At 39.0% G+C, this 15,804-nt stretch overlaps 1 protein-coding gene across 2 annotated transcripts in view; it reads left to right on the top strand.

Annotated features, from left to right (window-relative positions):
* Positions 1–14,587, top strand: part of HIVEP2 (human immunodeficiency virus type I enhancer binding protein 2) — a 196,414-nt gene extending 181,827 nt beyond the window's left edge. For both annotated transcript variants that reach the window (XM_025383454.1, XM_025383453.1), the window contains exons 7-10: positions 1,128–1,303; positions 4,487–4,588; positions 5,365–6,260; positions 12,122–14,587. In XM_025383454.1, coding sequence (XP_025239239.1) covers positions 1,128–1,303; positions 4,487–4,588; positions 5,365–6,260; positions 12,122–12,946 — 1,999 coding nt within the window. In that variant the 3' untranslated portion in view covers positions 12,947–14,587. The remainder of the gene's footprint in view (positions 1–1,127; positions 1,304–4,486; positions 4,589–5,364; positions 6,261–12,121) is intronic.
* The last annotated feature ends 1,217 nt before the right edge of the window (positions 14,588–15,804 follow it).

The raw sequence follows: 15,804 nt of genomic DNA, 5'->3' as shown, positions 1-15,804 counted from the left end.
TTAGCTAGGATAAAATGAGGAAGTTTGCAATGCTCTTAGAATGTAAAAAAACTGTAAATTTAATGCCTTTAACTAAATCCACAGTGGATTATGGCATTTTGCATGTCAGTTTACCTTTGGAAGTTATGAAAAGAACTCCCCAAATGGAATGTCTTTCCAAAAATAACATTAGACCCAAAATTCTAGCCTTAGCTTTGACTTAAGAGATAATGGCAGTCATTGAATTAGTCCATATAATACTACTGTATCCTGTGACAAATCATGTTTTATTGTATTCTAAAATGGCATGGTTGAGCATTGGGTAGATTTCTTCCCTCGATTATCAAAGAAAATACCTAAGACCATTTTTCTAGCTGATTTGATTAAGCAAGATGACCTCAGATATCCTTTCAAACATCTCTATGAAACCCTTCTGCAAAAAAATGCAAATTTGATTAAAAATAGAATCTCTAGTTTTCATTATGTAACTACCTTGAAGAAGCTAGTTGAAATTTAGACTCCACATTATTACAGATTCATGGTCTTCGGGAAGAGCAGATCAAATCTGTAGACAACAGTTGGTGAGCTGAGCTCACCCTATGTAAACTAGAAATTTCTGAGGCACTCTCGTGCCAGGATTGTAAAAATAGAGTAGGAATTTGCAATGAAGAATTCTATTATCAGTTATACTTAATTTAGCAAATTTAGAGGGTTGTATGTTCGTACATGCACATCTTAGATGATGTAATGTTAACAAAAGCTACATGATGAATATGTTGGTATGCTTTTTGTATGTCCCTTGATTGGAGGCCATACTAGAATCCAATCCAAAGGTCTGCAACTCTTTGAGGTTTACATAAGTCAATTTGAACATCTATTTCCCAACTCTATAATTTCACATGTAAGAGTGGAGCCAATTCCATTTTGAATTCCATGTAGCATTACATTTTGTTTACAGTGCCAAATCTATTATCTAGTTCTTTCAGGCATTTACTGCATAAATTTCACAAGCTTCATAGACGTAAAGTTGAATAATTGTCTGCAAAAGACCCGCATAAAACTTTGCCATGCAAATAATTAGCTTTTGCTTTAAGATATAGCATGCTAAGAATGTTTGAAAACCACTGGATTCCCCCTTTTTAACACAGGTACAAATCAAATGAAGATTATGTATATGTCAGAGGACGTGGCCGTGGAAAGTACATTTGTGAAGAATGTGGTATTCGCTGTAAGAAGCCAAGCATGCTCAAAAAACACATCCGTACCCATACTGATGTTCGGCCTTATGTATGCAAGTTATGTAACTTTGCCTTCAAAACGAAAGGTACAAGTCTGATTTTTTTGAGAGGAAAAATACTTCTCTATGGCTACTTAGATTTCTGAGTGCTATTTTATAAATAGCCTTCATCAACAATAAAGATGGTTTGTTTGTGAAAATATGATTCCACAAAATGTATTTTCTCCCTCAAATAAGTGATCAAAGGATGTATGTGAGACTGTGAGGCTCCTTTTATGACTTAATTAAGAGCAATAGAGCTAGGTCCGGGCCAGTTGTCTCCAAAGGAAGTGGCTACGAATTGTCTGGATAGCTATTTCTTCATGTTGGAAATGTTATGTGATCTAGATAATATTTATACCAGCATTGAAATCCTGCACATGCAGTGGTATTAGAGAAGCAAGGCAGCAGCTGGGAAGAAAACCTGTGCTCTTGGTCAGTTTCAAGATTATAAATAATGTAGAGACCCACACATTCCCAGGTGGGCACCTCCATCCACAGTTGCATGAATTATGCATAGAAATTTGATAGCTTGTGTTCCCTGTTTTTATCAGCACAGAGACAATTTCTGATTCTCAGTACATAACTGTTAGTCTTATAAAACTGGGACTTGCCTTGAAGTTTTTTTAAAAAATCCGTTTTTAACAGATAGATTTATGTGAAAATATTTTACTGAAGGAAGTTGCTTCAGTTATATTTTTAGAGGTTGTTTGATTCTTGCAGAAGTGTGTTTTACCTTAGGTTCAGTGGATACTATAGGCATTCCCTCACCACTTTAAATTTTCATATTGATTAATCTGCTCTGATACCCTTCAAGAAAAATAAATATCCAGTAAAATTATCTTTGATAGAGAAATGTATAGCTATATTCTTTTATAGCTGAAAATCCTAAATTGCTGTATTGGTTGTAGAAGTGTAAATGGGTAGCCTCTCAACATATCTGTTTATTTTTTATTAAAAAGATCTGTATGACAGGAGTGCCTCATTTGAAGCTGAAATAAAGTATGTGTTCATTTGCATCTCAAAAAATAAACATATGGCCTTTTAAATACCACTCACCTTTGCACAATCAAGCCCTTTATACAGAACTTTACTAAGAGATTCCCTAGGAGATAAGAAAATAAAAACTTTGATTTTAGGGAATACTGCAAATTCAGGAGTCATTACGAATGATACATATCTTCACTGGGCATATGAGTTTGCTGCAGGTGTAGTTGTGTGAAAAACTGGATGAAGAAATGAGACATCTCTAGATATTTTTAAAAATCAAATTAAGTCTGCCTCTGAATCATCATCTCCTGAAGGAAATAATTTATTCTTGGTCATTATTGGAGTTTCCTTGTCACCCTTTGGGAATGTGCAAATGTCTCAGAATCTTAAAATGAGCAAAACATCCTGGAAAACCCTGCCAGTTTTCACCTCCGGCTGAAATGCCTGTTGTCCAAACCCACATTTTCGTCTGAGCACAGATGGAACGCCCTTGCACGACCAATCCCTTCTCCTCATCTGTGCCACTTCTTCAAGGGCCTCCCCCGCCACTCTCCTTCCCTCTCCTTGTCCTTATACATGACTTCCACAGCTCATGACTTTAACAAACTAAAGCCATGGTGGAATTGTTTCAGATCCAGATTTCTAGCTACAGACCTATTCTGAAGATGCGAGTCTAAAGCCTGACTATCCTTGGAATGCAGAGAAAAATGTAGGAGAAAGAAACACATACTAAAATCTAAATAAACTCTCCTGATACACTTAGCATCCATACCTATACACATCATAGCATACTTGCACTCTGGCAGAAGTGGTTATATTTATTAATTTATAGATACGTTTCATTAATTTTCTAGATTTAAGGATTCTTGATATGTCTATAACATTTTTGAGCTCTTTAAAAAATGGCAGATAAAAGTTTTGATAAATAAGAGCAATGGGGGCCTGGAAATATTTCTATGTTTGGAATTATCAAAACAGCATGTAAAATTGATAAGTATATAAGCAATAAGTAAATAATAAAGCAATATGAGTAAAATAATAACGGTGTCCCAGTTTTAACTGTGGCTCATACATTACATGAACAGCAAGCTTAACACTCTTACAAGAGGAATAAACTATGCTAGCAGGCTGAGTTTCCACGGAGATTTCACAGAGCCTTCTCTTAAAGTATTTGTTGGTACATTGCTAAAGCGTTGTCAGAGGCACAGATAACATTATGGCTGTTTTCACTGAAGTGATGTAAAGGTTCCTTACAACTGAATTTGTTCCTGAATCTCTTTTGATAAGTTATATGGCATACAATTTATATATATAAATATATATATGTGTGTGTGTGTGTGTGCATTCTTCTATAGATCCTGGGTCAAGGAGGATTGGATCAATGTTTTCAAAATTTCTCACATTTCATAAAGCAGTTATACAAATTATATATATATAATTTATATACACACATTCATATACACATATAGTTGTATATGCCATTATCATTACAACATTATCATTACAAAAGCATGAAACCTTTCTTTTTTTCTTAGCATGATAGGAGCCTGAAGATAAATAAAAAGAGAATGTTGCAGCTCCAGAATCTGAAGAATTGCTGTCATAACGTTTGCTAACATATGCCAGACAGATAGATGCTAAATACTGGGAATAATGCTCCCTATGAGAGTTAGCTAATTATTTGTATGGATCTTTCAGTGCACTGACAAGGTTTGCCCTCACATTAGTTTGTATGTATTTTTCTTCTGAACTTTGAAGATCCTTGGAGGTTACCCTATACCTGATCAATACCAGAAGGTCAGGGGCCCAGTGGGTGTGTTGAGAATATTTCATTCTGAAGTGTCTCTGAGGTATGTGGCCAGATTGTGTTTCCCTGTTTACGTGGAGTCCCAGGAGGCTGGTGCATTTGGATAGATATGAGATCCCTTCTCAGGCAGAAGAGCCTGGGATTTCCAGTTTTGCTTGGAGCCTACTCTTGAAAAGATGTGAGCCTGGACTTCCACATATCTTCTAGAATAAAGAATATCTGAGATTGGGCCAAAGCTCTCAGGGATTGTTATATTCAAAAACCAGATTGTTCTTCTTAAGGTTGAAACAAGGGATAGTGGGTAGAAACAAATCTGTGTTACATGATGAATTTAATAAAATTAGTTCATTTCGCATTGAATTTGGAGCAGCCATCAGCAGTTGTTAATTTGATAACCAATTAATTTCTCTCTTCTTTTTGGCTACATTTTCAAGGAAACCTAACGAAGCATATGAAATCTAAAGCACACATGAAAAAATGCCTAGAATTGGGAGTCTCAATGACATCGGTGGATGATACGGAAACTGAGGAAGCAGGTATGTCATAAATGAGTTGACAGACATCTTCATTATGCACAGTGGAGCTCTGTGGCTGAGGTGGTAAAATAAGTTTAGATATTTTTAAAAAGTGATCACTTTTCATTTTATTAAATACTAAATATAGAAAATAAATCTGACACATTGAATTGCTTGAAATCTACTGAGAAGAAATGCATTTCTGTTTTGACTCTGAGGACAAAAAAGGCCTTACTATGAGAATACTTCTATTTAGAGCCATGAAGGGAATAGAATTGCACTTGCTTTGTGATAGCAAATTAGATTTTATGAGGCTTTTTGGGAAATTTGAGAAGTATTTTAATGTATTATTATTTAAGTTAAGAAGAATCCCTGTAGGAAAACAAACAAACAAACACCACTGAGGTTGCCCAGACCTCCTGAGATACATCACTTAGACATACGTTTGTACCTGAGCTTGCAGAGACAGGTTGTTGCCTTTCTTTTTCCTCTAGCATCATCATTAACATTATCTATGCTCATTTGTTGAGGGTTTTCCGTGAGTGGAATAATGTCTGAGATATAAAGTCCTACTGTGGAATCTTTCTTGTAAGTTGTTGATGAAAACAAATAGATAAACAAGAAGATAGAATGAATGCAGGGTCACACAGTGGCCTCATTTTATAGGAGTTCTCAGACATAACTGTCTATGGGCACTAGGGACTGGGAAAAACTTTTAGAAAGAAATGGGGCTTAAATAAGATCCTAACCTTGACATTTGGATCTTGATCTCCATTATCTTTGTTCAATTGTTTCAGAAAATATGGAAGATTTGCACAAAGCAGCAGAGAAGCATAGCATGTCCAGCATTTCAACTGATCATCAGTTCTCAGATGCCGAGGAATCAGATGGTGAGGATGGAGATGATAATGATGATGATGATGAAGATGAGGATGACTTTGATGACCAGGGAGATTTAACACCAAAAACAAGATCAAGAAGCACGAGTCCTCAGCCTCCTAGATTCTCCTCTTTGCCTGTGAATGTTGGTGCCGTACCCCATGGGGTTCCTTCAGATAGTTCCCTGGGACATTCTTCATTGATCAGCTATTTGGTTACTTTGCCAAGTATTCGAGTTACTCAGCTTATGACACCCAGTGACTCATGTGAAGATACCCAGATGACAGAATACCAGAGGCTATTCCAGAGCAAAAGTACAGACTCAGAACCAGACAAAGACAGATTGGACATACCTAGTTGTATGGATGAGGAGTGCATGCTACCTTCAGAGCCAAGCTCCTCTCCCAGGGACTTCTCACCCTCAAGTCGCCATTCCTCTCCAGGATACGATTCTTCACCCTGCCGAGATAATTCACCAAAGAGGTATCTGATACCCAAAGGAGATTTATCTCCCAGAAGACATTTATCACCTAGGAGAGATCTGTCACCCATGAGACATCTTTCACCAAGAAAGGAAGCTGCATTGAGAAGAGAGATGTCCCAAAGAGATGTTTCACCAAGAAGGCATTTGTCTCCAAGGAGGCCAGTGTCTCCTGGGAAGGATATCACAGCGAGAAGAGACCTCTCTCCTAGAAGAGAGAGAAGATACATGACCACCATAAGAGCGCCATCTCCCAGAAGGGCTTTATACCATAACCCGCCATTGTCCGTGGGGCAGTATTTGCAAGCAGAGCCAATTGTATTGGGGCCTCCTGTAAGTATAATTCACTTTTCTTTCTAATATATAAGTGGAAGCACATTGGTGCCTCCTGATAATGCACTGGTGTGAAATTTAGTAGAATATGGGTATCTGTCATGGGTGGAGTGAATCTGGCTACTGAAAATAGTGGGGAGACATTTTTGTCATATACTATTGTTGGTAACATGGCTGTGGCATTACCCGAAGTGTAGTATTGCATCAGAGCAGCAGTGCATTCCCAGTGGGAATAAGTGAGACCTTTCTGAATGCTTTCTAAACTTAATTAATGATAGACATAAGCTGAAGCCTTTTTGTAAGTAAAAAAGATGAACCTTTAGAATGCCATGACTGCATGGACGTACACTCACAGGGACATTTAGACATCACTCATCGCCAGGTAAGGATTCTAATTCAGTTGTTAACCTTGACTTTCAAAAACTTTTATTTTTTAGATTTTTATTTATTTAGTTTTTTGAGACAGGATCTCACTCTTTCACCTAGGCTGGAGTGCAGTGGCACGATTTTGGCTCACTGCAACCTCTGCCTCCCAGGTTCAAGTGATTCTCCCATCTCAGCCTCTGGAGAAGCTGGGACTACAGGCGTGTATCACCACACTTGGCTGATTTTTGTATTTATTGGTAGAGACAGGGTTTCACCATGTTGGCCAGGCTGGTCTCGAACTCCTGACCTCAAGTGATCCACCTGCCTTGGCCTCCCAAGTGCTAGGATTACAGGCATGAGCCACTGCACCTGGCTTCAAAAACTTTTATTTTTTAATACATTCATTACCTTGCCCATCATGAGTGGACATGTGAAACTGGTCAGGGACAGGGAGAGGAGAGAATGACACACTCGGCACGTTTATAAATCGAAGACATGAGCCTGTCTGCTTTTCTTGCCATTACTATCATCAAATGCACTGGCTCAGTGGAAGCGTGGGCCCAAGGAGAAAGGGAAATCAGGAGAGCTAAGCGAGAATGTGCAGAGATTTCTGTGATGTGCCTTCATTATAGATGAAAATAACAGTAGCCATCATGGATTACATTTAAGCAGTAGGTTTAATGCAAATTCATTAAAAAAGCACCTGTCCTACCTAATTCCACGGCTCAGTAGATTGTGATGTCTCTTTCAGTTTGTGTAGGATTTTCAAAAATGAGTAAAGCATGCACTTAGCATAGACAGAGGCATGATACCTTTGGAATCTGTCTGCCTTAAATGTGTTTTGATTTCCTCGTCTCTGCTCTTTGTTGTACTCCCTTGCTCCAGATCTCTGTGTCATGTGCATCAGCACCATCCTTCACAGCCAGAGAAGACACTGCCAGCTCCCAGTTCTGTTTTATCACTGCCCTGGTGGCCAATTTTCTCCCTCTCATCACCTTCCACCACCCTGAATCCTGAGCTCAGCCTGTCATTTTTTCACTTTAGGAAACCTGCTGCATTCATGTCCCCATCCCCAGCACTGTCTTTTCACAAATCTGGTACCAACTTCATGATGAAGCAAATCCTGTAGAAACGTGTATGGTAATTGGGATGCTGTTTACCAAGCTAACAAATTAGCAAGCTAATAAGAAAAAGAGATACATTTCCACAGGTTTTGGTGCCTTAGCGAAAATAGGAAAAAGGGATCTTCTGCAGTTTATGCCATTACAACATGAATAGAGAACTGTAAATCCCCTGGATCGTGTGACACCAAGTCTGGGATGACACATGCTTTCTGTGGTATACACGCAGTGATGCTGGCAGAGTGTGTTAGACAAGCCTCTCCCTGCCATCCGTGCAGCCTGTGTCTGGCACTGGCCAGGTGGATTGAGAGTGTGGCATTTGTGAAACAGTGGTGCATATTCAGTTAACTGCAAACATGCAGTTTTTCAGTCAGAAAAAGTAAACCTTTAGTGCAAACATGCTGTGGTTGTAAAAAATTACAGGAACCCACAGTCAAGTTGGGCAAAGGAATTGAAAGAGTGGACTAAGTAAGTTCATCTGAGTTTTAGATATGTGCCCAGAAAGTTGGAGAGAGGTGAGTTTTAGTAGTCGCTGAATTTGTACCAGTTTTTTTATGTGTTTTTGTTGTTTCACTTTTGTTTTTAAATATCAGATCATGGGTATTACTATTATTATTATTATTATTATTATTATTATTTTGAGATGGAGTCTCGCTCTGTCACCAGGCTGGAGTGCAGTGGCACGACCTTGGCTTACTGCAGCCTCCACCTCCTGGGTTCAAGCAATTCTCCTGCCTCAGCCTCCCAAGCAGCTGGGACTATAGGTGCCTGCCACCACGCCCAGCTAACTTTTGTATTTTTAGTAGAAACGTGGTTTCACCATGTTGGCCAGGATGGTCTCGATTTCCTGACCTCATGATCCACCTGCCTCGGCCTCCCAAAGTGCTGGGATTACAGGTGTGAGCCCCCATGCCCGGCTGATCATCGGCACATTTCATAGTGTTGTTAAACTTTATCATTTATGATGCTTTTGGTCTCCCCAGTTTAATTCTCTTTAGAGGATGTATAGCCTGCTGCATTGTTCACATGCCTCCCTGATGTAGGGACAACAGGTCCCAATCACTGCCCACTTTATGCTTTCTCACACCACAGGACACTGACTGTGGTGTGAAGGTACCTTATAGCCCAGTGTGACATATTCATATTCTGGCTGCTTTTGGAGTGATGGTGATCATAGCAAACACAGGTTTGGAGGAAATGAATGAATTCACATGCAGATTATGTTATGTGTATGTGCATATATATGTATACACACATATACACATGGGTACAAATGTACATACACAGACATCTATATATACATCTATATACCAGATCTATTACCCCACTTACCTCTTCAACAGTAGGGCAGTAAGGACCTCTAGATGAAAATGATGAGAAGGAGGTAGAAGAGCAAGAGGCATCCTGCCACCCTGTCGTTTTTGCCCCAGTGCCCCTGTTAGTTTTAATTTTAAGATAGATAGATGGATGGATGGATAGATAGATAGATAGATAGATAGATAGATAGATAGATAGATAGATAGATAGATAGATAGATAGATAGATAGATAGATAGAGAAGGTAAGTATGTTTTATCCATTTATTCAGTATTTACTGAATTTTTGAGGGTCTACTACACATGGTTCAAGGTTGAGGATGAAATAATATTGTGGCTTGTGGCCTTATCTTTTTTTTGATAAATAAATTTCCTTTTCCATTTTAAAAATTTTGCAGATAGATAGCAAGAAGAGAAACAAAGGTGTGTCCAGGCCGTGAGTATGTAGTGTAGATGAAGATTGTGTCTAGGGAAACAGTCAACATTCATTCGTATCCCTTGTTATCTGTGTGATCTTGGGCAAGTCACTTAACCTCTTGACCACAGTTTCTTAATTTGTTTCTGGCAGCCAGGGAGGTGGCCCATACAAATTTCTGTCCTTGAAAGAACGTGTCATTCAGCTGTAAGGAATGTAGTGGGCAAACAGCCTCCTACTGGTATGTCAGCACCTTCAGGACAGGACTGTTTTCAAGCCAAGTCCATGCTTTCCAAGCAGCCCCAGCCAGTGACTGAGCACAGATGGGTCACTTCTCCCCTGCTCCCTGCTGCCCCCAAGGAGGCTCTTGCTCTTCTATCTCCCTCTCATCATTTGCGTCTAGAGGTCCCTACTGCCATACTGTTGAGGAGATGAGTAGGGTAATAGATCTGGTACGTGCGAATAGATGCATATATAGATGTCTGTGTATGTACATTTGTACATATGTGTATATGTGTCTATATATATATGCACTTACACTTAACATAATCTACATTTGAATTCACTATTTGTTTTTCCATGACAAAATTTTTCTTACTGAGATTTAAGTAAGATGAAAGTTTGTCCACCACATTTATAAGGCCCGAATTACAAAACAATAGGATTGCAAATGGAGTAAAAACCAAAGTAGAGAAAACTTACTGGGAGTTTCTTTGGAGGATGAAGAAGGGGTGAATGAGAGGAGAGAGGATGTGTAGAAATTCCTGGTGGGGCTTGGAGCAGTGGAAGTGGCCACGTGGTAGAAATTCTACTTGTACACGTAGCTCTGTGGTTAAAATCAGTGAAGGGCTAAATTTGAAGCTTTCATTAGTAGCACCAATAAGATTTTACTGGATTTAGAACATGTTGAGTATTATTGTGGTTTTAGAGGACAATTCATGACTCCATTTGTCAGCCTGGAGTTGGGGATCTCAAGTCAGTTTATGTAACAGGACATCTCTCTCTCTGACTTCTGTCCCACTTCCTCGGTTCCCCCACAGATCCATTCTGATGGGCTGTATGCAATGGAGGTCATGGAATAGCAGCCAGAAGTAAAATGGAAAAATAAACAAGCTCGATTTTATTTTAAACTTTGAATCTGTGATTGCTGTGATTAAAAGAAAACATACTTGATTATCTTCAAAGATTGTTACTGTAGGCATTACAGGTCTTCCTCCCAAACTGGTGTTTGATGAAGGAGACATGCCTTTTCCAAACCTGATTAAATACAAGGGGGATTTTGTCTATGTGCAGAATTTAAATGATTCTCATACCGTAAAATCCCCACCTTTCCCAGCTTATGAGGTCCTGATAATGATAGTGTTGATGCAATCATCACTATCACCATTTCACTCACACTTTCAGGAGAACCCATGTTTCCAGCTTGTGTACGACATATCACAGAGGAGGGTAAGGGCTAAGCATCTCAGAGAGTAGCAGAAATCACAGTCTAGATAGAACTGGATGAATCTTTAATGGTATAGAGCATACCTTGAGTTTTAGAACTGAAACTCTTGAAATGAAAAAGAACAGTTTCTTTGGCTCTATCCTGGACTACTAGTGTACTGTATGGGTTTATATCTATCTATCTATCTTTGGTTCTCAAAAACTAGAAAAAATGAAGTCCTTTTTAGATGACAATCCACTAAAGAATGAATCACAGTAATTAAAATCTGATAATATTAAATCTGACAATCTAAGTTGTATTTCACTACAGAAACAGTATAGAAAATAAATTCTCCATTTTCAGGACTAGGACTGTGGAATCTGAAATTCTGGCTGAACATTTTAAGCATCCTTAATTTATTGATTGCCAACAAGATATTGAGGTGGAAATAATAATATTTATTGGTATATATAATATAAGTTGGTAACTGTCTGAGATAATGTTAACTACTTCTAGGATGGATAGTTTCCTTTAAAAAATTATTATTGATGTAAGACTTAAATGGCCTTGGTTTGTTATTGGATGAAGAAGTTGGTCTTCTGCATTGAGCATCTCTTAGCAGGAATGCATTCCTTTAGACCAATGTCTTACACATTGGAGGAACCAGTTTGTGGTTCCATTTTGTCATCTGTTCTGTGGAAAACTTTTTTAAAAAGCCAATTTTCAGACTTGTCATTCCAATTATATACCCATCAACACTTAAGAAAAATATTACAAATCTGTCCAGTATAGCAACAGATGGTAATCTTTTTATTTCCTTTTGAATTAAAAAAATATTATTAATATTTATTAGTGTTTTTTGCTCAGTAAACTTTTTTTGCCAATTATCCGTTAATTTCTTTTCATTATCTCTTGCAAAAAAAAACAGAGCTGAAATGTGTCTCTGTACCCAGTGGAAAACATCCTGACTGCTTTATCACCTTGCTGTTTAGAAACAAAAGCAACTTTTCACAGGCAGACACCTTTATTCAAGGATTATAAAAGACAACAGAGAAATCTCCTTTGTCTTGAAGTAGGAAAACTTGATCAAAGGATTAGGTATTGAAGCCTCTCTAGGTAGTGAATGTGTGAGTGGGTGAGTGAATGAATCCAATAGCTTGACCTAAGAACGAAGCATAGCAGGATCTGAATTTTGTGTTCTCTTTGTTCTCTGTGCAGAACTTAAGAAGAGGATTACCTCAGGTTCCTTACTTCAGTCTCTATGGAGACCAAGAAGGTGCTTATGAACATCCAGGCTCCAGCCTTTTCCCGGAGGGTCCTGATGACTATGTCTTCAGTCATCTTCCACTCCACTCTCAGCAACAAGTGCGAGCTCCTATCCCCATGGTGCCCGTTGGTGGGATCCAGATGGTTCACTCCATGCCGCCAGCCCTTTCCAGTTTACATCCTCCACCCACGTTGCCCCTGCCAATGGAGGGCTTTGAGGAGAAGAAAGGCGCGCCTGGGGAGTCCTTCTCCAAGGACCCCTATGTGCTTTCTAAGCAGCATGAGAAGCGAGGTCCTCACGCTTTGCAGTCATCTGGTCCACCTAGCACTCCCTCCTCTCCTCGGCTATTGATGAAACAGAGCACTTCGGAAGACAGCCTAAATGCAACAGAGCGGGAACAGGAGGAAAATATACAGACTTGTACAAAAGCCATTGCCTCTCTCCGGATTGCCACAGAAGAGGCAGCTCTGCTTGGGGCAGATCAGCCAGCGCGGGTGCAGGAGCCCCACCAGAACCCCCTGGGAAGTGCACATGTTAGCATTAGACACTTTAGTAGACCTGAGCCAGGTCAGCCCTGTACCTCAGCCACCCACCCTGACTTGCATGATGGTGAAAAGGACAATTTTGGTACATCACAGACTCCATTAGCTCACTCCACGTTTTACAGCAAGAGTTGTGTAGATGACAAGCAGTCGGACTTTCACAGCAGCAAGGAATTATCTTCAAGCACAGAGGAAGGCAAAGATCCTTCATCAGAAAAGAGTCAGCTACATTGATCTACGATGCATGGAGACTTTCATTTCCACATTTTCCCATTTTTTTTTTGTTTTTGTTTTTCTAGAAATGGAGGTAATCAAGTTTATAGCATGCCTGTCCTAAGTTACAGTAGTTTGCTATTATATATACTTTTGTTATATCAAAAGAATTAGGTAAATTAACAAGTCATCATGAGCCTGACCAAAACAAAATTTGAAATTAACCTATTGGGTCTGGTACTTTTAAAATTGTACAGATGTTTGTGCCTTTTCTTTACTTTGCTTATATTCTTATAAGCATTTTTTAGCAGTAATTTGTACATATTTTAGAATTTGTGTATCTGCTTTGTAATAAATGTAATTTCTTTCCTTTTTTGGACACTTGGATCTAAATGATGTAAAGCAAAACAGCATCAATATATATGTGAGGTTGCACTAAAACATATTTTTATATGATTAAAACTGAACAGCTTTTATGTACAGCTCTGATTCTGTAATACTAATATTTATTTACTTTGTTTCATAAATTGTACATTTTTTCTTAATGTTGTGGATTGCTTTTCTATGTGAAGCATGGGATTTACTGTTGCGTAACTAGAACAAAAATGTACATTGTAAACAAGATATTTAAACTAGAGTATCTTATTCTGCACTTATGCATTAGTTAAAAAAAAGATAAAGGATGTATCAGTCAGTTCTTAACTCTTGTATATTTTTTTGTCTCTTGTTTGCTGGATTGACTATAACTTAAGTGCTGATTGTGATTTTAAAATGATAGTACCGTAAAGCATTAAAGTAAACAATGTGCTATTGTGAGTTTTTTCAAAGCTTTATAAATCAGTTATAAATAATATTAAAAGTATTTGGTCTTATGTGAACATGTTGATCTATATACTCATCTAAAAATATGGGAAAACATTCCACCCCATGTAAATATGTACAAGTGCATCACTGGTACAATTTTATGTAACTCAGTTGGACACTAGGTTGCCACAGACCTATGCTAGGTGTCTTTAAAAAATTAAGGTGACAAAGCACATGGGACTGTGTAGAGCTTGGTTATCGGCCGGCCCGGTGGCTTGGCAGGCAGTGCTGTGCGCTGCTCATGGAGAAGACCTGGGCTTAGAGTCTCCTTAGTTCTTGCTACACAGGATGGTGACTGGAACTAAGGCTGCACAGAGGGTCGCACTTGGACTCTGAGGGTTGGGTGTGGAAGGGGGGAAAGGGGATGGAAACCTGCTCCCCAGCTCTTCCTGTCAGTCAGTTTACATGGGAACAGGGTTAACATCTGTGTTAGGGGAGGTCACCTTACCCTTTTGCATAGGGTAAGAGTGTCAGACTCCTGGCTATCTCAGGGGGAATGGAGAAAAGAATCTTTCAAGGGCAAAGAACTCGTGAGAGGATGTCTGTTGTATGTAATACTCACAATGGCTTTTGGTTAGTGTTGAAGGTGGGAAGAGGCTTTGTAGGTCCAGAAGAGTGGAAGAGAGGGAGGGGTACAGCAACATGTGCACAGGCACGCACATGTGTGCACGCACACACATAATCTGGGTTATCTTTGTGCTATATAGTGGATTATAATTCTGTGAAACCAAGTTTGTATATTGAATTACATTAAGGAGTGTTCTTTAAAAAGAGAAATAAATATACAATTACATGCTTGAGGTGTCTAGTTCTTATGTGTTGCTTTACATTTTAATTTCCCAGTTTTGTTTCTAAAGAAATTTTGATACTAGCAACATACCATCTGTGCTTTTAATTGCCAGGCTCTGCCCATCCTGAGTATGAATGCTTTTAACAAGTGAGAAGACAGGCATTGGCTTCCATAGATTATCTGATTAGAACAGATAGTGGTCACCAAGGTGTGGGCCTAGAAATAGACTTATCCAAACTTCATGGGCCTGGGCAGCATACATTGCATCTGAACAGATTCATGAATAAAGCAAATTATCATTTTCCCTTCTGCCTCTCTTGCAGTATGTATACTTATCTGAAATTCAACTGGGGAAACCTCTTCTTTCTTTTTGCTAAGGTGGCTGAAGCTAAGAATCAACTAAAATATATCAGAAGATACCCACAAATCACAGTTCTTTTATTAGAATGAGTAGAACCTTTTTAATAATGAAAGCAGAAGCTCATTAAAAGTCAAAACCTGTTAGTATTTCCACAATAAAAATCTCAAATTGGTGGATTTACAATGTACCTACTTGCTTTTGTGAGCCAGACTGTCTTTTTAAACCATGTTTTACAAAGGTGAATTAAAGGTCAACACAGACACTCTAATATCTGTCTCTTACCGAGAAGAACCTTTTGATTATGTAGGGTGATTTGTGTGTCATATTCCTCATTGACGTGTGTGTGTGTGTGTGTGTGTGTGTGTGTGTTGGTGATCCCAGGCCAAATCAAATTACTCTGTTTCCTCCTCTACCTAATTCATCACTCATTTATTCACTCATTCATTCATAAAAGTTTTTGAGTGCCAACTCTGAACTGGGTACTATGGTGGGCATTTATTTTTATTTTTATTTATTTTTTTGAGACAGAGTCTCACTGTAGCCCAGGTTAGAGTGCAGTGGTGCTATCTCGGCTCACTGCAACCTCCACCTCCCAGGTTCAAGTGATTCTCCCATCTCAGCCTCCTGAGTAGCTGGGTCTACAGCTGGACGCCACTATGGCTAATTTTTGTATTTTTAGTAGAGACAGGTTTTCACCATGTTGGCCAGGCTGGTCTCAAACACCTGGCCTCAAGTGATCTCCCTGCCTCGGTCTCCCAAAGAGCTGGGATTACACGTGTGACCCAATGCTCCCAGCCTGGTGGTGGGCATTTAGAATTAATAAAGAGTATTCATGTCACCAAGGAGCTGAAGTAAATAGGAAAG

Source organism: Theropithecus gelada, chromosome 4 (genome assembly GCF_003255815.1).
Source record: "Theropithecus gelada isolate Dixy chromosome 4, Tgel_1.0, whole genome shotgun sequence".
NCBI lineage: Eukaryota > Metazoa > Chordata > Mammalia > Primates > Cercopithecidae > Theropithecus > Theropithecus gelada.
Note: the sequence above shows the minus strand (reverse complement) of the source record. Positions and strands in the feature narration are given on the sequence as shown.